Here is a 24646-nt window from a genome sequence, read left to right as displayed (position 1 = left end):
TTTGAAGCACCTGCATTGTTAGTGCCATTTAAAAACCATCATCAGTGTGATTCTTTCTCTAATCCTGAGTGAACACCTCCCCTCTTTGCCTGTGAGGTAACAGAGCAGCTCTGCTCCCTGCAGTGCTGGGACATCACCTCTGGGATGCTCCCCTCCCCTCCAGGACACCTGCAGCAGGAGCCAGCCCAGGCTCCTCACAGAGTCACACAGCAATGAGGAGCAGGGGGAACCCCAAAAAAAACCCAATTCAAACCCCAGCTCGAAGGCAGGTGCAAGTTCAAAGTTGTATTGTCAGGGTCACACTCAGAAATATTTTATCTCCAAGCATGGAGACCCCTCCAGCATCTTTGGGTCACCCCTACCATTTTTTATTCTCTTTGTGATGGGTTTTCCTCACCTTCAATCCCCTCATGTCTAACTGGGATTTCTGGTCTTGCTATTAAAGTCAATTGTCTCTTTTCATTCAGGACATGCAAGGAAAATTTGACTCTACATGCTCTATATCCTCCCATGGCTGAACAAACTCAGATCCCTCAGCCTTGCCTTCTAAATCCTGCTCTTTACCTCCCTAAACATGTCAGTAGAAATAAATATAAAAATAAATAAATATAAAAATAGATATAAATATAGATATAAATATAGATATAAATATAGATATAAATATAAATAAGTGTAAAAATATAAAAATATAAAAATATAAAAATATAAAAATAAATATAAAAATAAGTATAAATACAAATACAAATATAAATATAAATATAAATATAAATATAAATATAAATATAAATATAAATATAAATATAAATATAAATCTATACCCTGACCTTCTGGCTGACTCTCTTCAGTTTGTCAATCCCCTCCTTGTGGAAAAGCTCAAAACTGGGGAGTCTCTGACCAGGATGAGTCCCACACATAGCAAAGCCTCCCATGAAAAGGAGAAAAACCCTCTGTGACACACTGATGTGGTTCTGTTACACCCCAGAAAGTGTAATAAGGATTCTGCTCCTCTTGGACTCTTTCATATCCATCCTCTTGGTATTTTGATTTTTTTTCCCTTATTTGAATTGATGCATTCAAGCAGGACTCAGATCCAAGCTGAGAGGAAGGTGAGGATGAGCCCTTTTCCCTTCATCCCTCCATGGAGAATCAGAACAGGTGATGAGAGGAACCAGTGACACTCCATCAATCAATTCAAAAGATTTCCACAAAACATCTGAGTGGAGAGAAAAGTGGGAATGGTGCTACAGCACCGTGGAATTTTGTACAATATTTTGGTTTTCTTCCCATCTCACCCATGGCTAAAGGGAGATAACAGAGGGTTGTGCTGACCCTTTGCTCACTGGGTTTTTAGGGCTCCTCCAACACAAAATTAAGATGCCACTAATTTATAACTTGACACAGAGCTGGTTCCTCTCCCTAAAAAATATTCTGGGACCTTCTGAGCCCAAAAGTGCAGAGCAGAGCTGGAGGGAAGGCAGCAGGATCAGACCCTGCTCAGGGAAGCCAGATGAGATATTTTTGATGCTTACAAAGCTGTTTAATCACAAGATAACACCCTCAGCCTGTTCACACAAATTAGGGTGGGTCCCGTTTGCATAATGTTGATTCCAGAGACAAATGAATCTCACAGACTGCTTGTTGCTGCTGCAGATTTTATCCATTCAGCACATTCGACAGGGGATCAGCTCTCAGGCTGAGGAAATTGTCACAGGGTGGATTTGGAGAGGGAGGAAAAGAGGAAAAGGGAAAAGCAGCTGGATTTCACCGTGGTGATTGCTCCTGGATTGCTGGGGTCAGGTGGAATTTACAACTTGAGAACTTTATAACTTAAAGGGGATCTTTATTTCTTGCTGATGTTCCTAATCAGAAGACGCTTAATAATCATTCAACCCTTATTTATTTTGCAAATATCACAAATTCAGTCACGGATCAAACATTCCCAACCCTCCTCCAGGTGCTTCTTGCCCCACTGATCCCCCAATCCTTATTAAAAATTGTCCATTCAGGACTTCCCCAGCACTACCCAGGATCAGGGCACCAATTCTCAAGCATTCCATTTGAAATAAAAATCTATTCAGGACATCCACGGCTTCTTCGCAAATTAATTAAATTTTAATTAAACGTCACTAAGAAATTACATCTCCCTTTGCAGCCAGCTGGGTCAGGAAGGGCCACGGGGCATTGTGACAGAGCTGCAGCTTTTCTCAGCTTTCCAAGGGGAGGGATCTGTGCTGATTCATTCATAATCAGCCCACTGAATAATGCATGAGATGCTAAAGGCAGCCCAAAGTCCTGCAGAGGAGACAGGGTGTTCTTCCACGACTCCTTTCTTTTGGGGAGGAGGTGGGGAGATGGAAAATTAAATAAAAAATTTAAAAAAAAATCAGTTTAAGAAGCAAGGATGGTAAGCACAGCCTTGAGGATTTTGTGAGCTCCTGAGGGATTTCTGGAAGTGCATTTTTTGGGGGTAGTTTCAGAAAATGCCTTGTGGGCTCTGGTATTGCATTTCCCCTCGTGTAACAAAAATAAAAAATAAATCCTGAGGCAGCTCTTGCTCTCACACATCCCCACAAACACGGGGACCAGTGGAGGGGGTCCTGGGAGTCAGAGGAGCTCTGGGGGGTCAGGAACAATGAAAATTGGGAGTTGGAGGGCTCTATTCCCTCTACAAGCCTAGAAATTGTCCCTTTTGGGAAGGGTTTTTTAGCAAAAATCCTGAGGTTAATGGCTGTAACCACAGTGCATGGCTTTGATTACATGGGAATTTTAAGCCACCCTAAATTATTGCATTTTTAGAGAGCACAAAGACTCTTCCTGCTTTGCTGCAGTGAGGGAAATCTCCAGTGAGAGGCTGGAAGAGCAAAGCCAGCTGGAGCACAAGAAGCTCAGAGCTTGCAGCAGCCGAGGTTTAGATGGAAAAGGAGATGAGTGAGGAGTAACAACACAACATTTCTGCTTCATTCCCTGAGCTGGGATGTCTTCCTGCACAGAAAAGGCAGGATGGTCAGTCTCTGGGATCAGGCTCATTAATCTGTGCCACCCTGGAGCTGGAGAAATCCAAGCTCTTGCTTCCCTTTACACCTTCTGGAGGATAAAAGTGAAGAATGGAATAAGAACAAAGGTTGGTTTTCAGAAGGACAAGTTGTCTCATTTTAAAACAGCCCTACAAAATGCCCTGACCATGCCTGGAGGTTGTCAGTTCTCCTCTTGGACTAGAGGCAAATTAAATTAGCTGGGACCTGGATTTTTTGGTTACTCATCTTCCAGCAAACCAGGAATTCCCAAGGCTGGAGCGCTGCAGTCCCATCTGATAGAGAGAAAAAGCATTGAAATGTGGGGGGGTTTTTGGGTTTTTTTTTCTGTATTCCTGTACAGATTTTGGGAGTTTGCATTTCCTAGGGTGATTCCCAACAGGCAATATGGGTGTACCATCCTAAAATCTTTAATGTTATGGTTATTTGGGCAGGAAATAAACATGATAAAATCATAAAAGGGTTTGGATTGGAAGAAACCACAAAGACCACAGGCAGGAATACTTTCCCCTAGAATATTTAGGCAAGTAATGGAGATAAAACTGAGTTTCCACAATTCAGGTGGGATAAACAGCACCCTACATTTTATTCTGTGCCCACAGAATCCATAGAACCCTTAAAGCTGGAAAAGAGCTCCAAGATGGTGATCACAAGACAGAAGCTGAGTTTTCTCCTGCTATTTTCACAAAGGAATTCACCAATGCTGTGCACAAATCAGAGGCAGGGGGTGGCTCTCCAGCCTTCAGCTCCCCAGAAATAATATTGCTCCTTGTCTGCCGGGAGATGTGCTCAAAGCTGCAGGATTTGGGGACTTCAGTCCTGCGAGTTTTCTCCTCTATAAATGCACAAAGGAAGCAGACTCCACTTTCAGTCCTGAACCTGCAATTGCAAAAGGCTGGAGAGTGGAAGCCAGGCACTTTGCACAACAATAACCTGTTCCTCTTCATCCCACAGGATCCCTGAAAGATTTTTCATGCCTAGGCAGGACCAGGCGTACCCAGTCAATTCCTGGTCTCATCCCCTAACCCCGTTCCTGGGACATGACTCATTTTTGGACATCCATCCCCAACAAAGTCCAGGAATGAGCTTCCAAGTGAAATCAGTGGGCATCAGGCTCCTCCAGCCTCCTGTAATTAAACCAAAGAGGCACCGAGGGAATGTTGGGATTAATTACCACGGCAGTTTATCCAAATTTATCCCCAGTGGGCTGGGCTGGGCTTTTGCCAGGTTTTGCCCTGGATTTTCCTTCCTAGACAAATATTTCCATGCTGACAGCCTCATCTCCCAAGGCTCAGCCTATTCCTACAGACACACAGATCTCTCCAACTCGTTGGTGTCACCTTGGAGGAAAAAAACAGCTTGTGCTCCCTTTAGGATCTTTGTCTTGGGTTACAATACAGAGTGAGATAAAAGGTATCTGTTCTGTCACCATCTGCTGAGGGTGGGGGCAGTGATCCTGATCTCCATGGGAGATATTCTGCTAATGGGCCATCCATTGAAACCAGGCAGGGCAGTGTTCTTTATCTTTTCACAACCCATCCTTCCTCCAGCCAGTCATTTTCTGCTCATGGCCATTGAGTCCCACTGTGGCACTGATAAAATTACTGCATCCCATTGGGAGTTGCTCCAGCCAGGGGGAAGAGCCCAACATTTCTTACCAAGATAAAAACAGAGGGTTTGGGACACTAAGGGAGCCCCTTTCTCCACTGGGTTTGGAGTTTGTTTCTTTGTAGTGCTGTATTTCTATTTTAATTTCCCTAGAAAAGAACTGTTATTCCTAATTCCCATCTCTTTGCCTGAGAGCCCCTTGATTTCAAAATGATAATAATTTGGAGGGAGGGGGTTTACATTCTCCATTTCAAAGAGAAGCTCCTGCCTTTCTCAGCAGACACCTGTCCTCCAAACCAGGCCAATCTTACAGGGAATGATGGATGTTCCCAGGTCCCTGAAGGGAGGAATTATCCTCCCAGCACTGCTGACAGGTGAGACAGAGCTCACTGGGGTTAAGGGACCTGGCAGAGGGTGTGGAATGATTCCCTGGCAGGAGAAATGTAAATGCACAGATCTGGTTCCATTCCTAATTATTCTCTTCCATTAATACAATGCAGAGTGTAGAGTTAGGAAACAGATCCCTGTTTTCCTTCTGCTTCCAAACATATTTTTTATGAAGATTCCCTAATTCTATAAATGTCTTTATCCAGTTTGACTAAATGGACAGGCAAAATCAGCAACAAACAACTGGAAAATCCCAATTATCCTCCCAGCTGAGGTCCTTATTTTTCTGTCCTCATTTTAAAAAAATTGTCTTTCAGAAAAAAAAACTTATTAAAACCTTCTTCTTTTTAGAGGGAAAATCACCTTCTCTATTTCAGTTTCATCTTTGTTTAATTGAGAATAGTAATCTATCAATTTTATTGAAACATCTCTTATTTTCACTCACAGTTGTACACCTGAATATAGTTAATATTAATGTAGAAAGGGTTTAAATTACAGAATCACTGGGCTGCAAGGGATCTTCAAAGATCATCTGCTCTGACCCCTAAGACTAAATAGGTCTTCAAACTGATGGAATACGATGATGAGAATGAAGCTTAACTTGACCAAGAAACTGCTAAGTATAGTTAATGGAAAGGAAAATTACAGAACATGAAGAAAAAAAAAAAAGTCTGTTTTCTATGGATATTTTGGGAGAGTTTGGATATTGCTATGAAAAAAAACACATTTAAAAAATATACAACTTGTCATTTAAAAAAATCAAACAATCTCACTCTGACTGGTCCCTCATCACTTCTATTTTTCTTTTCTATGAGAAAAACCTGAAAAGTTGCACAAAATGCCCTTTCTATTTAAGTGTGCTTAAGGGAAACAAAGCTAAACTCTAAGTTTTCTTTAAGTTACTGGGCTTTTTTTTTTTTTTTTTTTTTTTTCCTTAGAAGGATGTTTTCTGCAAGGAAATCATCAATGGAAAATGTTTGACCAGCTGTGCCCTTATCTGCAGATCTGGAAGCACAGGCAATACATGGAAATCCCCACCTCACTCCAAGTTTCAAGGGGGTGACTGGTTTTTGTGCCTCTTTCCATGTGAATAAGTGCTCCAGTATTCGCTTTTGTTTGCCATCCATCCACTCCAGGCCAAGGAAAAACACACAGGGAAATTTCACCTCGTGCAGGATCCCAGCTCTGGGTCGGTTTTTTCAACAAAGCCTTGGGTTTGGCTCCTTCTGGAGCCTTCAGGGAATTGGAATCTGGAGATCGACTTGCAGCCTGCAGGAAATGACAGAGACAAAGCTGGGTATGTCTCCATGTGGACTCCTTTGTGCTCCTGGTCTGGGCTGGAGTCTGCTGGAGGGAGCCCAAAGGATCCCAGCCATGGGTCAGGGGTCAGCACAGCCCAAGGGACAATCCTGGGGCTCGTTCAGATGCTGCCACCTTGCTCTGGAGAGAGTTTTGACCAACTGGTCATTGAGGCAGAGCACGGGCACAGGTTCATGTGAGAAGCTGTGGCTGCTCCTGGATCCCTGGAAGTGTCCAAGGCCAGGATGGACAGAGCTTGGGACAAGCTGGGACACTGGGAGGTGTCCCTGCCCATGGCAGTCAGATTGTCTTTAAGGTCCCTTCTAATCCTCACCCCTCTGAGACTTGTCATTGACAGAAAGAGAAGGAATTTTGTTTGCCATCCATCACAAATTTGGAATTCCTTCGTGCCTTTTGCCAAGCTTTGATTGTGGGAACTGATCTGAGGGTGAACTCTCATTCCTGACCACTCCACCTCCTGTCCATATCCTACAAAGGGACTGTAGTGCAAAATATTCCAGGAGAAGAGCAGGGAAAATTTGAATTGTTCAGCCTGGAGAAGAGCAGACCCTGGAGAAAGGGGTCTGGCAGGAGCAGAATATCTGCTCAATTTGGCTTTTCTTCCTAGTCTGAACTGCATTTCCACCTCTGGCTTTATGTCATACCCCAGCCATGAAGTGTTGACAACATTTTGGGGGGAAAAAAGCCACCCCAAAAGCCCAGACAGACACACAGACACACACACACACACACACACAGAGACCTGCTTGGGCTTGCCCTGCAGGTTCTCCGCCCGGGAGCAAATCACTTGGGAAATTTAATTAAAGTTTAATGAGGCACTTTGATTGCTGGGCCGTACGCCTGCTGGAATTAATGTACAATGAAGGGGTGTCTCGTCACGCTGCTGGCAAGAGCTGGCAATAGCTGGCAAGTTCCTGTAGAGCAGGGCATGTCATCCTAAATCACCTTTTGAACCCGGGAAGGCAGCAGGGACGAGCAGCCAGGAAGGTCTGATGGGTCCTTCACAGGGGACTCCCATCCCTTGGAGAAATTCCTTTGGAGTGGCTTTTGGGGCTTTTCAGGAGGTTGGGGGGTGGAAGGCAGGCAGGATGGTGTGGAGGGTCTGGGTTGTGGGTTTCCTCTTCTTTCCCTCGAGCAAAAGAAGGGAAGAGGAGCCTGGATTGGGGGATCCTGGGAGAGCTGGGACATCCAGGGATCCTCTGCAGGACCACGGTGCCAAGATCACCAACCTGTTTGTGCTGGTGGAAATGTGGGTTCTGCTTCAAGTGATCTGTCACAGATGCCATATGGGATCTCCAGAGGTCCCTTAGAACCTCAGCATTCCTGTGGGAATCACAGAATATTCTGAGTTGAAAGGGACCCACAAGGATCAAGTCCAACTTTTGTGTGAATTTTCCATAGAAGAATCACAACCATGGCATTATTGACATTATTTTCCAACCAGCTGAGATGAAAACTGACCTCCAAATCAGAGTGGAGACAGCTGGACAAGCTGGGAGTTAAATCCCACCTTAAATCACTGGTCAGGCTTGCCCAGTGCAGTCTTGTTAAAATTCAATGTTGAGTGGATGCACCCAAATCTGCCTGAGCTGAGAGTGGTCCAAGGGGGCAGAAAAGTTCATTGTGATGCTGTAACCACCGGATCAAATCAGTCACATCCTGGGAACTGCTGCAATTCCAGCCCTCCTGCAGTGCCTGGCACCTGGAAGGAGCAGGGAGGTTGCACAAACACGCTCTAGGCTGGTCGTTCCTGATCCTGGAGCACTGGGCTCTGCAGCTGCAACACATCTTCCATCTTCCTGGCCATGGGGGAGGGAAGTGGGAATTTTTCTAAGGTAAAAAGCCCAGCAGACAAATCCACTCTCCAGAAGAACCCATGAAGGAATAGGAGCAGGGTCAGAGGCTTCCCAGTGACCTTCCAGTTGTTTGGGGTGATTTTGGCAGGGATGCAAGCCACAAGGTGAGCAAAGGGCAGGGGTCATTCCCAGGACAAGGTTTGTGTGCTGTCACCCTCTTTGGGAGGCTGAGGGGATGGACAGTAGGGTTCAGAGCTGATCCCTTCATTTTCCTGCATCCATGAGGGTGGTTGGAACCCTCAGGGCACTGAGGCACAGTCAGGGGCTGTCACCACTCCCAGGCCAGCACTGAAGAGGATGAGAATAACAGAATCCTGGAATTATAAAAGATCCTGATTTGGAAGGGACACACAAACATCAACAAGTCCAGCTCCTGTCTCTGCACAGACACCCCAACAATCCCATCCCTGGAGCTCTGTCCAAACTCTCCTGGAGCTCTGGCAGCCCTGGGGCTGTGCCATTCCTTGGGGAGCTGTTCAGTGCCCAAACCTCAAAGGACTCTGCTGAGAGTTCCACCAGACAGCTGTGGAAAAGGAGACCAAGGGATGCTGCTTCCTCCTAGCCCTATATCCTCTGTGTGCACACACACACACAAAAATATGTATAAATCATAAAATACAAAAATGGCTTGGGTTGGAAGAGATCTTAAAACTCAGCTCATTCCACCCCCTGCCATGGGCAGGGACACCTTCCACTAGACCAGGCTTCTTCCTAATATTTAATCTAAATCTACAATTACACTTTATCCTATCATGATGGCCTTGCCTTGAAAGTTTGAACTTGTTTTTCCTATATATATAAGGATCCCTTATACATATATACATATATGTATGCATATATATATATGTATGTCATTATATGTATACACACATCTTCTGTATGTGTATATTTTATATTTGTATATATATGTATATCTATTTATATATATATTTATTTATAAATAAAGAAATATATATTTTTATATATGTATATCTGTTTATATATATATTTATTTATAAATAAATAAATAGATATTTTTATATATGTATATCTATTTATATATATTTATTTATAAATAAATAAATATATAAATATTTATATATATATTTATATTTTTATCTTTATATATGTATATTTGGTATCTCCAGTAAATGAGAGGGGTAGAGTTGGGAGTAACCATTTTCATCTTTCATATAAATATATATATGTATAAACTATATCTATAGTGTAGATATAGATATAGATATAGATATAGATATACGTATAGATATACATATGCATATATATATATATATGTGTGTCATTATATGTATACACACATCTTCTGTATGTGCATATTTTATATTTGTATATATATGTATATCTATTTATATATTTATTTATTTATAAATAAATATATATTTTATATATGTATATCTATTTATATATATTTATTTATCAATAAATAAATAAATAAAAATATTTGTATATATTTATAAATAAATAAATATATAAATTTTTAAAATATATTTATATCTTTATATATGTATATTTGGTATCTCCAGTAAATGAGAGGGGTAGAGCTGGGAGTAACCATCTTCATCTTTCATATAAATAAATATATGTATAAACTATATCTATAGTGTAGATATAGATATAGATATAGATGATATAGATGATATAGATGATATAGATGATATAGATATACATATACATATACTTGTATGTGTGATATTTTAATTATTATTTTTATTTTTTTTATCTACAGTAAATATGAAGCAGAGACTTGGAAATGTCTGAGTGGTGCCAATCACACCCATGTGAAGCTCTCATGAAGAACACCCAGAGGAGAAAACCAAGCAGCTGCTCCCAGCTCAGGGGTGCTGAGGAGCCTCTTTTAAACTTTTTTTTTTTTGCATCCTCCCTGAATTTTGGCCGAGGCCCAAATGGGCAGTATGAAGACTCTTCACTCAACAGGGAAGCAAATCCACTCCAACTGAATCAAAAATCCCAGGAGCCGTGTTTTGCTTCCCAAAACAAATCAAAGGGGGTGCTGGTGGAGCAGGAGGATTTTTGGTGGCCCTGGCATCCCTTGATCCCCGAGCCCTCTCCCTGGGATGCCGGGAGGAGCAGCAGGATCGTGACTCAGCCCCACATGAGCTGGTTTCCTTCCTGCACTGCCCTTCTGATGTTTTGTTTGCCGTGGGGGCCGAGTGGGAGCTCCTGGAAATCAAAGGGAAAGAACAAAATCTCGGGCTGGCCGAGGAGGGGCGCGGCGTCCTGGCTGGGTGGCACAGGGGGAATTCGGGTTGCTGAGGGAAGAGGGGTGGGACACACTGCAGGAGGGCACAGGTCAGGGCTCCAGCACGAGCCTTCTCAGCCCAAAATTCTCCCTGCAGCGCTCCCTGGGTGCCCTTCAGATGTTGGTGGGACTCCTCAAGCTCGGAGGAGGAAGAACAGGGCTTTTCCCTCTTTGCTTTCTTCTCAGGTTCTCCTCCAGTGCTCTGTTGTCCCACTGGGTGGGGAATGGGAGTGGGAGGCAGCTCAGCTCTCATTAATCACCCTGGGCAGGAGATTGCCAGATCTTTAATCTCATTTCAGATTTCTCCCTATTGATGTTGAAGACAAAACTCTCCATGAAAAGATATTCCATGTCTGGAGCCATCCAAACCAGGTGACCACATCCAAACCCTCCCCAGGAATGTCCTGTGGTCTGGGCATGGCTGTGCTGGCATCTGGTGTAATCTCAGTGGGAATGGTAACACTTGGGGGTCTTCCCTGTCCTAATTTCTTGACCAGTCCAAACCCAGTGCAGGTGTCTCCATGTTCCTTCCATCATCCAGAGGTGGCCCTGGACATGGACCAGCCCTCAAGCAGTGCACAGGTTCTGCCTTGAGCCTTGGGGAAATTCCCAGAGGCGTGTTAGGAGGGCACAGCTACAATCTGGAAAGGAGGTTCTGGCCAGATTCTACCCATTCATTGCAAAACATATGGAGAAAATCCAGGTTTTCCTCATTCCCTCCATACCCACTGCACAACTTGCACCTTGTCCCCAGCCAGCCCAGCTGCCTGACTCAACTCTACCAGCATCTGTGATTCCCTGGGTGACAGAGGTGGGCAGGATAACCCTGATCTCCAGCTTTGGGGCTGCCTTGGCTCTGGCTGTGAAGGATGAGGAGAAATCCCACCTGGGGCTGGACCTGCTGCAGGTGTGACACACTGGGTTGGGCCAAGGTGACCCTGGATTGATGATGAGCATGATCCCACAGCGCTGAGCATGAATTATCCATCCTCAAGCTCTTCAGATCAATCCTCTCTTTACCCTGGCACATTCCCATGCATCCCCAGCGAGCAGGGAGAGACCCCACAGCTCTGCTTGTCCCTCATCCCTATTTCCCTATTCCCAGCATTTACCCTGCTGCACGTAGCCCTGGGGGAGCCAGAGGATTGTACACAGAGGGAGAAGTTATTTTTCCTTGACATAAACATCCAAGCCTTTCCTCGGCCCCTTCTCTTGAGGTGGGAGGTAGGACCTGGACTCATAACATCCGGCAGGAGGGGTTGTCCTTATCTGCCAGGAAACACTCAGCTCCGGATGCATCCTCCCCTGCTCCCATTGGCAGTGCTGGGCAGGAAACCACTCAGCAGCTTGTCTCATTCCCTCCTCTGGAGGGATGGGAGGGAGGCTCTGATCCTGCCCTCCTCGCCGTGGGGTGCAGTGGGGTTTGGAGGCAGGGTGGGATGGAGGGAGAAGGTGAGAAAAAAGGGGGGGATTTGTGATGTGGGGGTTTGGGGGAGTTGATGTTGAGGGTTTCTGTAGGTTCTGTCATTGATTTGCAGCTCAGCAAATCACCCCCTTCTCTGCCTCTGCTTCCCTCACCTGGTTCTGCTTTGGAAAATTGTCTCCCAGGTGATTTCATAGTAGGATCCAGATCCCCCACATGGGGCAGGGACCCCTTGTGCTAAAGGCAGCACAAACTCTTGGTCCTGTTCAGATTGTGGGGAAGAGACAGGTCACACCCCAGCAGGGGATGGGAGGGAAGGAAGGATTATCTCTGTTTTACAAAGGGAAACTGAGGCACGGAACATCCACGCGCCTGTTTGTCACCCTGCCCAGTGGCACTGGGACGAGCAGAGAGAGCGCAGAGGAGTCACCACCTGCTCAAGGGATGCAGAGGAAATCACACAGGCAGCTCCTGGCCAGCCCAAATCCCGGCTCTCCAAAGGTGACCTCATCCCTGCTCCCCACGACCCGCACAGCCACGGGGGCAAGCACTGCCCAAGGCCACCAGACACGGGGACAGAGGTTTCACACCCTGCTCACCTCATGGCCGGGAGATATCCCTGTCCTAGCCCACGCTGACACCCCCCAAATGTGGTGTGAGGCTGTTTTGTCCCTTCCTGCAGCCCTGATTTGATTTTCCTGCTGGTTCCCAGGCTGGGCCACAAACCACAAGGCTCCTCAGCATGCACAGAGACATGGGCTCCTGGATTTGGGATGGGGAGAGAGGAGAAACTGATGCAGAACAAGTCCAACACCCATAAAACGTGATGGCCAGCAGTCCTTAGATGGATATCCATTTTCCAAGCAAAACCCCTCTTTCCCACCTCTGCCATCCCCTTGCTCCCTGCAGCAACACCCTGCATCCCAAAAAAACGAGGGGATTGACCCAGAGCATCTCATTTTCCATCCCACCAGAGCAGGGGAGGATGGTTCTGCTCCTGAGCCGCGTCTCAGCGCTGTCCTGGAGGTGGGAGCCGGCTGCTCGCGGCGCTGGGCGTGCGCCCAGATCCGGCCGTGGCTCCCAGGGAGCCGCACCTCGCCTTGGCTGGGGCTCCCAACGCCCTCGGGGGGCCCTGGATCCTGGTTGGGACCTGTAGCTGTTCCTGGCGTGCAGAGAGCACAGGGACAAGCTCCCAGCTCTCCTCACGCGGCGCTGGGTTGAGCAAGTGGGGACAGGCTCGGCTGGCGTGGATCCTTGGGGATGGGGTGCGAGGAGAAACCCCTGGGAAATCAGGCTTGGAGAGGGGTTTGTTTTCACCGTGGGATGAAAGCAAGGAGGGAAAAGGGTTATGGGGTGGTGCTGCTGATCCCATTGTTCCTCAGGGTGAGGAGAAGGATCAGTGGGAGCATGGAGAAAGGGTCCTGTAGGGTGGGAGTGTGACATCCCAGATCAGGATGGTGGCAATGCCCAGAGCTGAATGACTGGGGGGGCTGGGACAGCTGAGCCTCCTCCCCAAGGGAATTTCAGTGCTCTCAGCTGCCTCTGGGGCTGGGACACCACGGGGAGAGATGGAGAAGGGAAAAGCAGGACTTCTCCAGCCCCACTGCTGCTCCTGGCACGGCCCCACGTGAGTCAACGCTGCTGGGTAGGGAGGCCAAACAGGATCCTGGCACCTCCCTGCCTCCCTCCAGCTCCAAAATCCTCCTGCAAGAGTCACGTTTGGGCTGAGCCACCACCGTGCCTGGGGCTGGCAGGGCACCCAAAGGTACCCATTGCTGTCCCCCTAAAAACTAAAGGCCAGGGGTGAGCTGGGATGCCTGAGAGGTGCAAGAAGGAAGAGGCAGGATGGGGGAGCTGAATCCAGGGGATCTGATGGGGGATACAGGAACACAGGACAGGAGCACGTTGGTGCCTCCCCAAACACTCACACAGCCTCCACCTTCTGGGCTCTGTGGATCAGAGATGTCATTTGTGGGTCAGGATGGGGTTGGTTTGGGTTGGGTGACCTCTGAAGACCCCTCCCAGCCACCACACAGAGGTGGCATCACAAAGTGCACTGGGAAAAGTGCTCCTCCACTTTTTGGGGCCGAGCAGGAGGACCCAGCCTGGGAGAGCACTGCTTTGGGAGGTTTTGGATCTCCAGAGGTGCCTTCCAGCCCTGGCAGCTCTGGGATTCTCTGTGCATGGCTTGACCTCAAAAACAGCAGGGACACAGCCTGATTTAATGTCTGGCAAGAGCAGGCTGTGATTTTTTCCCATGGACAACATGAATTAAGTTTTCTCTTTGCTGGCCAGGCTTGAAGACCATCACTGAACATCACCTTCACAAATTTGACCCCCACATCTCTGAGACCTCATTGCCTCAATCTACACCTGAAACCAGGGCCCTTCTCAAGATCCCCACCTTAAAAGGTGAATTGGCCCAAACTATGAAAGAAAAGAAAAGAAAGCCTTAAAAGTGACTAAAACCCACGCTCCAGGCACTGGCACTCGCTCCATAAATTGCCAACATCATTTGTGCTCACCAAGACACCAAAGGCAAAGCTCTTGGCTTCACTGAACGTGGAAACAGGATTACAAAGATCACATCTGAGAGATGGCAAAAGCAGGGTCAAGGCCAGCACAGTGACCTGAGCCCTGACACACTCCATGAACACACATCATGCCCCGAGTCTGTTTGTTAGAAAGTAATCCACAATTTGTAAAGATAACCACAGATCTTTCTTTTATTTATAAAAAAAAATGGAAGTAGAAAAATTTGGCTGAAAATACCAACAACAACGACAACAACAAAAATATAAAAAAATAGCACTTGCACGGGAAATGTTTCTGTTTTGAAAACTGTTGTCAATAGCGACAGCAATTTAAATCATCGAACAGTCATCATATAAAAACATATTTATTTAAATTAAATATTTTATGCAAACTCGTATCTACACTCATTCAAAATGCATAGAGTCACACAAAAGAGATGGAATGTATTAGCTTAAAAACCGGTGAACTTTTGGGGCTCTTTTTAAAAGTTTTTTTTGCAATTATTATTAATACATTTTGGGGACTGAAACCAGGAAATCATAACCACGTTGCTAACTAATCATTACCAAGTGCCATACAGTAAACACTAAGATTAATCATGTCATATAACTGATTTAAAATAAAGCTTCATCTTTATGGAAAGGAAGAGAACTCGAGCAATACAAAATCCGAGGTGGGGGAAGAAATAATGGAAGGAATAAATCAATGTACAGCTTTATTACAAGCAATAAAACGCCAGAGTTAGGAGAGGCATTGGGCACTGTGGCTCCAAACACGGAGCCTTCCCCTTTGAAGGATGTTTGATAAAAAAAAGTGTCTGCTACATCATCACCTCTTGGCCAAAATGTTCATCCCAGACCTGCTCCTGCCTTTCCAAGCCCTGATTTTACCCCATTCTAGAACAGGCTCAGCACCCTCAGGGCTGGCTGTCCCTCTCCTGGCTGGTGTTCCATCCCCTCTGGGGTTTCCCAAGGGATGAAGCCCCCAGTCCATGCTCTGGGGCAGGTCAGAACCCACAACCAGCTCACAGACCTTCACCAAAATCTTCCCTCCTCCCATCCCTGCCTTTCCCCCTCGCCGGGGGGAATTCAGACCTGACGTTTGCGGGGTGCTGCCGCACTCCTGACCCCAAAGCAGAGCTGGGGACGCCCCAAAATGAGGGACAAACCTTCCTGTGCTCCCTGCTTTGGAAGAGGGACTTGACCAAAGGGCTTTGCTTCGGGAAGTGCCCCCTGGCCACGGTGGGAGCAGAGCACTCCAGGTGGTGACCCAACAACCCAAATCCTTTACCCAACAGCACCGAGGAGACTCCAGGGCCCTCGGTTCGGGCTCGGTCACCCTGAGGGGCCACGTCCCCAGGGAGCAACGCCTCGGAACGGTGTCGGCTCCTTCCTCGGCCGCTCCAGGCCTCCTAAGACACGCTGTAGTGATTGTAGTAGGTGGCCGTGGCGTCGGCCAGGACGGAGGAGATGAGGCTGTTCTCGGAGCCGCCCGACGCCGCCGCGTGCCCGTTGGCCAAGGCCCCGCCGTGGTGCTCGCCGTGGTGGCCGCCGTGGTTGTTGAGATATTGGTCGAACTCGTTGCGGTCCATCTCGCCCAGCAGCTCCGCTTGGCTCAGCTGGTCCAAGGTGTCGAAGCCCTGGTGGTCGGGCGGCGGGGAGAGCTGGCCCAGGTGGGCATGGAGGCTGGGAGGGGGCAGGGAGGGGAAGGCAGGTGTGTAGTAGCCAGGAGGAGGAGGAGGAGGAGGAGGAGGAAGGGCAGGGCAGCTGGAGGCCGGGGGGATCATGCAGGTGGCCGGCTGTGGCATGGGGCTGAGCGGGTGGTGGCCGCAGGGCAAGGAGCCTGCCGCGTACTCGGCGGAGAAGGTGGCACCGGCCAGGTGCGAGCGGTGATGCTCCTCGGGGCAGGGCGAGGAGAAGAAGCTCTGCTCGGGGTCTATGGCATCCAGGGGGGACATCTCCGGCGGGGTGGGCAGCCCGTAGGGATAGGTGTCCACGCTGGCGCTGCTGGCGCTACCCGGAGCATCCCGGTACCCCCGCACAGCCGGCAGCCCCGGGCGGGGGGGGTACTCACCGGGACCCTCTTTGTCCCCCCCGTTCCGGCTGCAGGTCCTTTTCTCCGGCACAGAGTTCTGGTCCCGAGCCAGGCTGCCCAGCAGAAAGCCGGCATCCACCCTCTTCCCGATGCGCTTGACCTGCTTCTTCCGACGGGGCCGGTATTTGTAGTTGGGATAATCTTGCATGTGCTTCACCCGCAGCCGCTCGGCCTCCTCCACGTAGGGACGCTTCTGCGACAGGCTCAGCGCCTTCCAGGACTTCCCTGAAACGCAGGACACGCTCCCTTAGCGCCCCATATCCCACCTGGCAGGGGGCGCATCCCAAAAACCCCGCAGGCAGGAGGAGAAGGGGCTGCTATAGGGACTCTGCTCTGACTCACTTAACCCCACACAGGGTGGGTTTAGGGTTGGTAAATAAATCCAGGGTGAACTCTCCCAGCTCCATGGGGTGGGACAGAGAGCCTGGCTGTGGAGCAGGGACAGCCGAGCTGTGCCTGGCTGAGCACAGGGTCAGGACGTGGTGTCCTTCCAGCTGCCCCAGCCTGTGCCCTGCCAGGACCTGCACCAGGGCACTGTGACAGCTGGGCTGGGTGGTGGAAGGTGTCCCTGCCCAGGGCTCAGATGGTCTTTAAGCTCCCTTCCAACCCAAACCATTCCATTATTCTGTTAATTCTATGACCTTGTTCCTCTCTGTTTGAGAATAATGTCCCCAAGACACAGGACAGAAAAGCAGCGTTGGGCAGGGGGGTTTTATCCCACATTGAGTCCCTCAGGGTGAGGGGGAGAAATGAGGATACAGATCAAAGCCTTTGATGCCTTCCCATGGCCTGAGACAGCAGAAATAACACTAATAAGCTGAGATGCTGCACGGCAAAGCAGCAAGGACAAAACCCAAACCACCAAAGAAAACACCACAGAACTGTCCAGGGAAACACAAACTTTGGATAAGAGGTTGGGCAGCAAAGCTGTGTTGCAATTCGAGCAGCTCTTTCTCAGGCTGTCTGGGCCGGTAATTTCGGTTTGCCCTCTCGGTTTCACATCAAAATGGGAATTGGGAGAAAAGGAGAAACAGTGGGAAACAAAAGTGTGTTCGAAATGGGTTGTGATCTCCCAAAAGTAACAGCAGAAATACACACAGCCATGCAATACTGGGACAAAGTGGGACAGCAAGGACAGGCCAGGAGAATCCGGGGGTCCCTCCTTGCAGAGCAGGGCAGCACCCTCGGGGTTTGCAGTAAAGCCATGGCAGGGTGCCTGTCCCCTGGGATGCAGGACCATCCTCAAGCCTTGAGAGCACACCTGGGGTGCGGGACAGCTTTGGGGTGAGCACCCCTGGGTGCACAACTCCATCGGGTTTTGCAGCCTCAGGGTGCTGCTTTGCACCCCAAAAACGGCCAGGTAAGGATGTCCCCACCTGGGCAGGGCTGGCACCCCCAGTGGTGCTGGCATTCCCAATCCAGGCTGCTGGATCCGGACGGGATTTGCACCCAGGGATGTCCGGGTGGGTGCACGGTGGATCCAGACGGGGTTTGCACCCCAGGAATGACCGGGTGAGTGCTTGGATCCCCACCCTAATGCATGAATCCCGATGGGTTTTTTTTTTTTTTTTTTTTCACTCCAGGGAGCGCAGGTGGGTGCCCGGAGCGCTGGATCCCGGTGCACTGGGTGCGATCCTGGGAATGGACTCGTGGGTACCGAACCGGGACACGAGCTCTCCCTTTGGGCACTGAATCCCGCCGGGATTTACACCTGGATGGGTGGGTGGAACCCGGTTTACACCCCAAGGGATGCCCAGCTGTCTCCCCCACCTCTCCCTTCTCCTCTCCCCCCAAACCCCCGCGCTCCTCACCGAGCATCTTGCTGAGCTCCGCGTTGTGCAGGTCGGGGTTCTGCACCGCCAGCCGCTTCCTCTCGTCCTTCGCCCACACCATGAAGGCGTTCATGGGCCGGCGGATGCGGCTCTCGGAGCCCTTCTCCCCCTGCGACACCCGGGGGGGTGGCCCTGGGGACAGCCCCTCGCCCGTGTCGCCCTCCAGCCGCTCGGGCCAGGGGAATGTGCTGAGCAGCGCTGCCATGGCCCCCCCCCGGCCCCCCGGCTGCCCTCGGGGTCCCCGCGCAGTCCCAGCCTCCTGCCCGGCCTCTCCCGTATTTATGAGCTCCTTGGAAAAAGCCTCCTCCAATGACACCGAAGGGACTCGCTGCTCCTCCTTGTTTGCAAACTCCTCAGCGCCGGCCGGGATGGTGGTGCTGGGAGGAAAAAAACTTCTCCCCACCCCTCTTTGCTCGGTACCCCCCTTTCTCCTTCCCGCTGCCCCCCTCCTCCTCTTTTATTATTATTTTTTCCCTGTTTTGCCCGCTGGAAGGGAGTGAGGAGAGTGGAGATGTCCCGCCCCCAAGCAGCTCCGCTGCCTCCCCGCACCTCAAACTTTAAAGGCTGATAAAGGAGGAGATAAAGGCACCGAAAACTTGGGGAAAAAAGGGAAATTACACCGAAAGGAAGATCCCACCGGGGTGGAAAAGGCCCCTCCCCAGGCTTTGACGAGCTGCAGGAATCCTCTTTGCAAAGGGAAATCAAGGCACGGATCCCACAGGGAAACCTTTCCCCCACTTCTGCTTTAACACCAGGCTGTGCTCTGCCCACCCCATGTGGGTTTTCACCCCAAATTTCCATATGGGATGGAAACTGGGACACAGTGAACGTGCCTGGTCGGACTCTAAAGAGCTTTTAGGGGCAAACAAGGCAGGGATGGGGCTGGGCACAGCTCAAAGAGGTTGAAACATCCCCAGCCTGTCCCCTCTGCCCGTCCCTGGACACTGGGAGACAAAGGATCTTTTCCTTGCTGCTGCTTTTTATGGAGAAAAAAAAGGATGGAAATCCCAAATGGTGCTCCCCACTAACCCCAGCTGGGTGGGAAAACCATCCAAGCAGCATTCCTCTCGCTAGGACAAAAAGGGATTTCCAGGAAGGTGATGGCACAGAAGATGCCCGGCTCATCCCTACGCCCTGCCCCGGGGAATGTATTTGATAGCTGGATTCCTGGATGGTTTTTTGGGGCTGCAGCAGCTCCGCTTTTCTGGGTTTCCTGGGGCTGGCCAAGGCTGCCCCGTCTGACCCCAAAGCAGGGAAAAGCCCAGGCTGGGAGCTGGGGCAGGTTTCCCACGTGCCTGGGTGTTCCTATTGACTCTTGTCAGATTAGCAGTGATGGAGAGAGTGCGTGTAAATGTGCTGGATCCGCCTGGGCTTCCTGGTCTCTCCCTTCCCTCTGCTCTGGCTCTGCTTTTTTTGTGGGTTGCAGCAATTTCGGGCTCAGGAGAGCTGGAATCTGCCAGCAGAAGCAGCAAGTGCCCTCCCCGAGCTTTTCCCCGGGACTGCACTAAAACCCTGCGGAAGCAACAACATTTTCCAAAGGAACTGATTAAATCTATTAAGCTATTTACAAGTGGGCTCCATCAGAGCTGCGTTATCTGGGGATACAACAGGAAGGCAACTTCTCTTAAATCTAAAAGGCGCAGGAGATTTCCTGGTCTCGGGACAGATTTATAAACCCTTTCCACACACACAAACACACACACAGAGAGAGAGGAGCTGCCTTTTATCTGGGGTTTGGAGCTGGGGACAGCTTGTTCTGTCCCAGCAGCTCCAGGTCTCACACCTCCAAGTGCCGGGATGGAGCAGGGAGGGAGGATGCCAAACTCCCCACCCTGCCCTGCACAGATCTCCCCGGGTGTATTTTGGAGCCTGGAACTGCTGTGGGGGGTTGGCAGCGAGAATTTGGGAATAAAACCTGCAACATCCTTAATTTTGTTCAGTTCTCTTTAGGAAGGGTGAAAAAAGAGGCTGCCCGAGGTTGCAAAATTTTATTTTGAATGGGGCGGTACTTTGGGTATGGTGAGTACATTGCATGGCTCACTGTTATTTTTTAAGCCTCAGGATGCTCAGGACCTGGATATCACGAATATAAAAACACCTCAGTCGAGGCCCCAGAGGCCAGGAATTTTTTGTAGCAGCAGCAGAATTTCCCTTCCTGGGAAAAGAGATGGATGAATTCCACTTGATTTCTTTTACAGCACTGCTTCCACCTTGCCTTGTGTTTCCACATTTTGCAGGATGGGTGGGAAGATTTGGGAGAGGATAAAAATCCTGAGCAAGGACAGGACCTGCACCCACCTCCTGCCTCTGCTGCAGAAGCCTGGAAGCTCTCAGGGTGCTCCTGATCCTCATTATTCCCTCCCCATCCTGGGAGCAACATTTGCCCTCCCAAAGGTATCACAGGGGTCAACTCGTGCCTTTCCACAACCTCCTGAGACACAAGCTGGGGCTCCTGTGTGCTTACAGCACAAAGAAATCCAGCAGAATATTCCTCATTTGGATTTCCTCCCTTCCCAGGGCCCCCATACAGAATTTTAAGTGCAAACACTGCTACTATTATTAATAACCACTTTTTTTTTTTTTTTTTTCTCTTTTTCCCCTCTCCAGCACCTGGCATTCTGATGGCATGAGCAGGGAGGGTTTCATTCTGCACCCTGCCTAAAATGCTGGTCAAACCTGTCCTGTGGGAAGCTCCCACGTTACATAAAGGAGGCTGAGGCCATGTGAAAATGCCACCCATTAATTGCCACCGGATCGGGGTAATTAGTCTGGAAAAACCTCAAAACCTCGGGATTACCTTTTATTTTTTTTATGTGTGTGCTCACCTTCCCTGCTCTGCTGTGAGGCTTCACCTGTATCTGGGGCACAGGAAGCAGCAGAGCTCTCCCAGGGCTTTGGGAACAGGGAAATTACGGCGAAAAGCCGCGAGCGAAAATAGAAGGAGCAGACAAAGGGGGGAAGAAAGCTTTGTTCTCCCCCATTTTCAAGGATGGGGAACAGTGGCAACAACTCCCATGGGCCAGGCAGAAAATGAGTGGCTGAACCCTGCATCTCTTTAAAAATATCCCTTTTTTTTGGAGGGGGGTGGATTTGACATCTGGAATTTCACTCCTGCAAAGGGAGGGTTTATTTTCACTCCCCCTCCCCACCAACTCGTGCCCCACCAACCTTCAGGGAGATTCAAATATGTGAGAAAGTGCAAAATCCTAAATTAGCTCAATATTCACATGCTCCTTAATTATTGATGAAACTCCTGGCTCCCAAGGGAAGTTTGTGCAGAGAGAGCTGGGGGTTCCCAGCACAAGATTCCCTCGGTGCTGCAGTTCCCAACTCTGCCCACTGCCCATCCTCCCTGATTCCACCAGGTTTTCCCCAGAGATTGCTACCTGGACCATTTATTTTCTAGGTAAAAAACCCCAGAGCTTTCCCATTATACAAAAAAATGCAGAAAACCTCCCCCTTCCCCCCGCAAAATGCTGAATTTTTCAGCATGGTGTTGAATATTTCTGCTCTTACTACTTTTAAATTGCAGTTATAAGGTTACAAAAACATGTATTTTAGTGCCTTTAGGTAAAAAGGAGCTAGGAGGAGTTTCCCTCTTACACCTTTAAATTTATAAAGATGGATTAAGATAAGAAAAACATGTATTTGAATGATTCAGAAGCAAATTTTGACTCGCTGAGAAACAGAGCTTCAATTTGTTGTACAATATTCCCACTTCTGCCACCAGAAAATTTGTACTGTATTTCCCAGTCCCACATCACTAAAAGTTTGCTGATCCAAATAAAAAATGGGTTTATCCCTGGAGGGAACAGAGGTACAGAGATAAATTCCATGGTTATGGATGGAACAGAGATACAGAGATAAAATCCATGGTTATTGTCCCGAAGTCTCCAAGCTCTGATCCTTCCTGGGGGTTCCTGCCCAGGAATGAGGAGGAATTATGCAAAAGATGGCTTTGGATGCTGTCTTGGGTTACAATACAGGATGTGATAAAAGGTATCTGTTCTATCACCATCTGTTGAGGGTGGGGCAGTGATCCTGATCTCCATGGGAGATATTCTGCTAATGGGCCATCCATTGAAACCAGGCAGGGCATTGTTCTTTATCTTTTCACAACCCATCCTTCCTCCAGCCAGTCATTTTCTGCTCATGGCCATTGAGTCCCACTGTGGCACTGATAAAATTACTGCATCCCATTGGGAGTTGCTCCAGCCAGGGGGAAGAGCCCAACATTTCTTACCAAGATAAAAACAGAGGTTTTGGGACACTAAGGGAGCCCCTTTTTCCACTGCACTCCAGAGGAAAACCGGATTTCTCCACATCCCCACTGGAGCTCCGGAGGGAAACTGCACCTTGTACAGGAGCACTGCTCCAACTGAGCCACATCTGTCACTGCAGGAGGATGCAGCCACCATGGAATGGGACTGCTGCCAACACCCTGCCTGACGGGTGTCAGGTTGTACTCTGACTGTGTCAGGGTTTGGGGTTTGTTTCTTTGTAGTGCTGTATTTCTATTTTAATTTCCCTAGTAAAGAACTGTTATTCCTAATTCCCATCTCTTTGCCTGAGAGCCCCTTGATTTCAAAATTCTAATAATTTGGAGGGAGGGGGGTTTCCATTCTCCATTTCAAAGAGAGGCTCCTGCCTTTCTCAGCAGACACCTGTCCTCCAAACTAGGACAAATGCCACAATCCTCACCCTGGATCCAATAGGATACATCATTCCCAGATATTTTTTTTTTCCAGATGTGATGCTGGGCAGTGTTTCCAATAGACTTTGTGTGGTTTCCCTCTCTTCTTGGAGCCTCCTTCCCTCAGTGCTGGCAGGTTCTGGGGCTCCATGATGTAAATTGTTCCTTTTGAAGGTGGGTGCTGCAGCAACTTCGGTCTCTGGACTGGATGGTTCTAGAGGGCTTTTCCAACCTCAGTGATTCCATGATTCTACAATTCCACCTCTGCTTTGTGCTGGCTGTGTGTGAAGCATCAGAGCTGGAACATCTTGGGAGGAAATTCAAGGAATTCTGCCTTTACCACAAGTCTGGGCTGTCACTTGGGGTGCTCTGGTGCCATCTCCCACCCTGGCTCCTAGGAAAATCCATAAAATTCACACAAAATTGGGTACCAGGACTATTTTGCCATGCTCTCTCCTTCCCAGTTTGGTGCCTGCAGATGTTTACCAGCACAATTCAACCTCCACTATTGCTGCTCTAACACTGCAATTCCCAGCCTCAAAGCCAAGAGCAGCCCTATCCCTGCAAAGATTGGAACAGCTCAGGAGAAACCAGTGTTGGAATGCTCCCAAAGCAAAAAGGGAAATTTCCTTCAGTCACTGCTGACCTGGGGTTACCAAAACTGAAAACATTTTAATATCTGTGCTTCACTCCCCATTCAGGAGCAGCAGCAGAGCAGGGAGTCTCATTTTCCTTGGTGTCCAGGTAATTTCACTGGGAGCCACCTCATTCTGTGAGCACAATGGATGAATTTATAACAAAAGGGCTCGGAGTTTGAAAGTCAGATTTTGGCGGAAATGAAACCAAGTCGCTCCTTTGTGCTCGCATTCTGCTAATTCCACCATCTGGGCACTGACGTAATTCTTCTTTTTTGTGCTTTCTAAAAAAGGCCTTCTTGCCAAACCAAGAGTTGGGTTAAAACTGAACTCAAAACCCACTAGAAACAAAAAAAAACCCTAAAATATATGTATGTAATTTATTACTCTGAAACATGTTCCTCTTGCTCCAATCACCCATTTCGCTGGACAGTATCTGGTATGAAGAGCTTTTCATTGAGTAATGCTGACCACAAACACAGAGCAGAGCACTTAAATCAATTGCTTCTGTCAAATACAAGCAATTTATGATTTATGATTATTTATTTATTATGATTTTTCCCCTCCTACAGCCACATGCAGAGCTTGGGACACATTAAAATTCCACATTTCCCAGGATAAAGTGCCGTGTGTTTATTGCAGAAATAGAGAATCTTCCATTGGTAGCTGATTCTTCCATCTGAGCCAGATTTAAGTATTGGGTATCCCAAATTGAACAGGAGCAAGAGCACAAATTTAAAGGTTTATTCCTGGTTTAATTCCTCCTGTAACTGACACTGGAATGTGACCAAGCACCCACAAGAATCAGCACACAGAGACACATGAAAATTCACAGAGGGAACAAACAAACAAACCCAGCAGCATTTGGAGGAGGAAACCTTATTCCTTGACTAGCACCTTTTAAAACTGAAATCCCAGAGAGGCTGTAAAGTTTAAAAAATAATAATTGGAAACAATCAGGCTTTTGGATC

The 24646-nt window shown here is 48.5% G+C and overlaps 1 protein-coding gene across 1 annotated transcript; it reads right to left on the bottom strand.

Moving 5' to 3' along the window:
* Window positions 1-14766: 14766 nt before the first annotated feature.
* Window positions 14767-18668, bottom strand: SOX7 (SRY-box transcription factor 7). The gene is made up of 2 exons (XM_033056794.2): window positions 18327-18668; window positions 14767-16740 (listed from the first exon to the last, which is right to left on the bottom strand). Exons 1-2 carry the CDS (start codon window positions 18550-18552, stop codon window positions 15833-15835), a joined length of 1134 nt encoding a protein of 377 aa, XP_032912685.1. The 5' UTR covers window positions 18553-18668; the 3' UTR covers window positions 14767-15832.
* Between the last annotated feature and the right edge of the window lie 5978 nt (window positions 18669-24646).

The sequence above is a fragment of the Catharus ustulatus genome, chromosome 3, assembly GCF_009819885.2.
Source record: "Catharus ustulatus isolate bCatUst1 chromosome 3, bCatUst1.pri.v2, whole genome shotgun sequence".
In the NCBI taxonomy this organism is placed as follows: Eukaryota; Metazoa; Chordata; class Aves; order Passeriformes; family Turdidae; genus Catharus; species Catharus ustulatus.
The sequence above is the reverse complement of the archived record's forward strand: the minus strand, read 5'-3'. Positions and strand labels throughout refer to the sequence as shown.

What these genes read in the sequence shown, in the direction of transcription:
- SOX7 (XM_033056794.2), bottom strand. Translation starts at nt 18,552, where the DNA reads ATGGCAGCGCTGCTCAGCACATTCCCCTGGCCCGAGCGGCTGGAGGGC. An exon ending in GGAGCTCAGCAAGATGCTCG is followed by an intron (nt 16,741 to 18,326) that starts GTGAGGAGCGCG and finishes CCTGCGTTTCAG; the next exon opens with GGAAGTCCTGGAAGGCGCTG.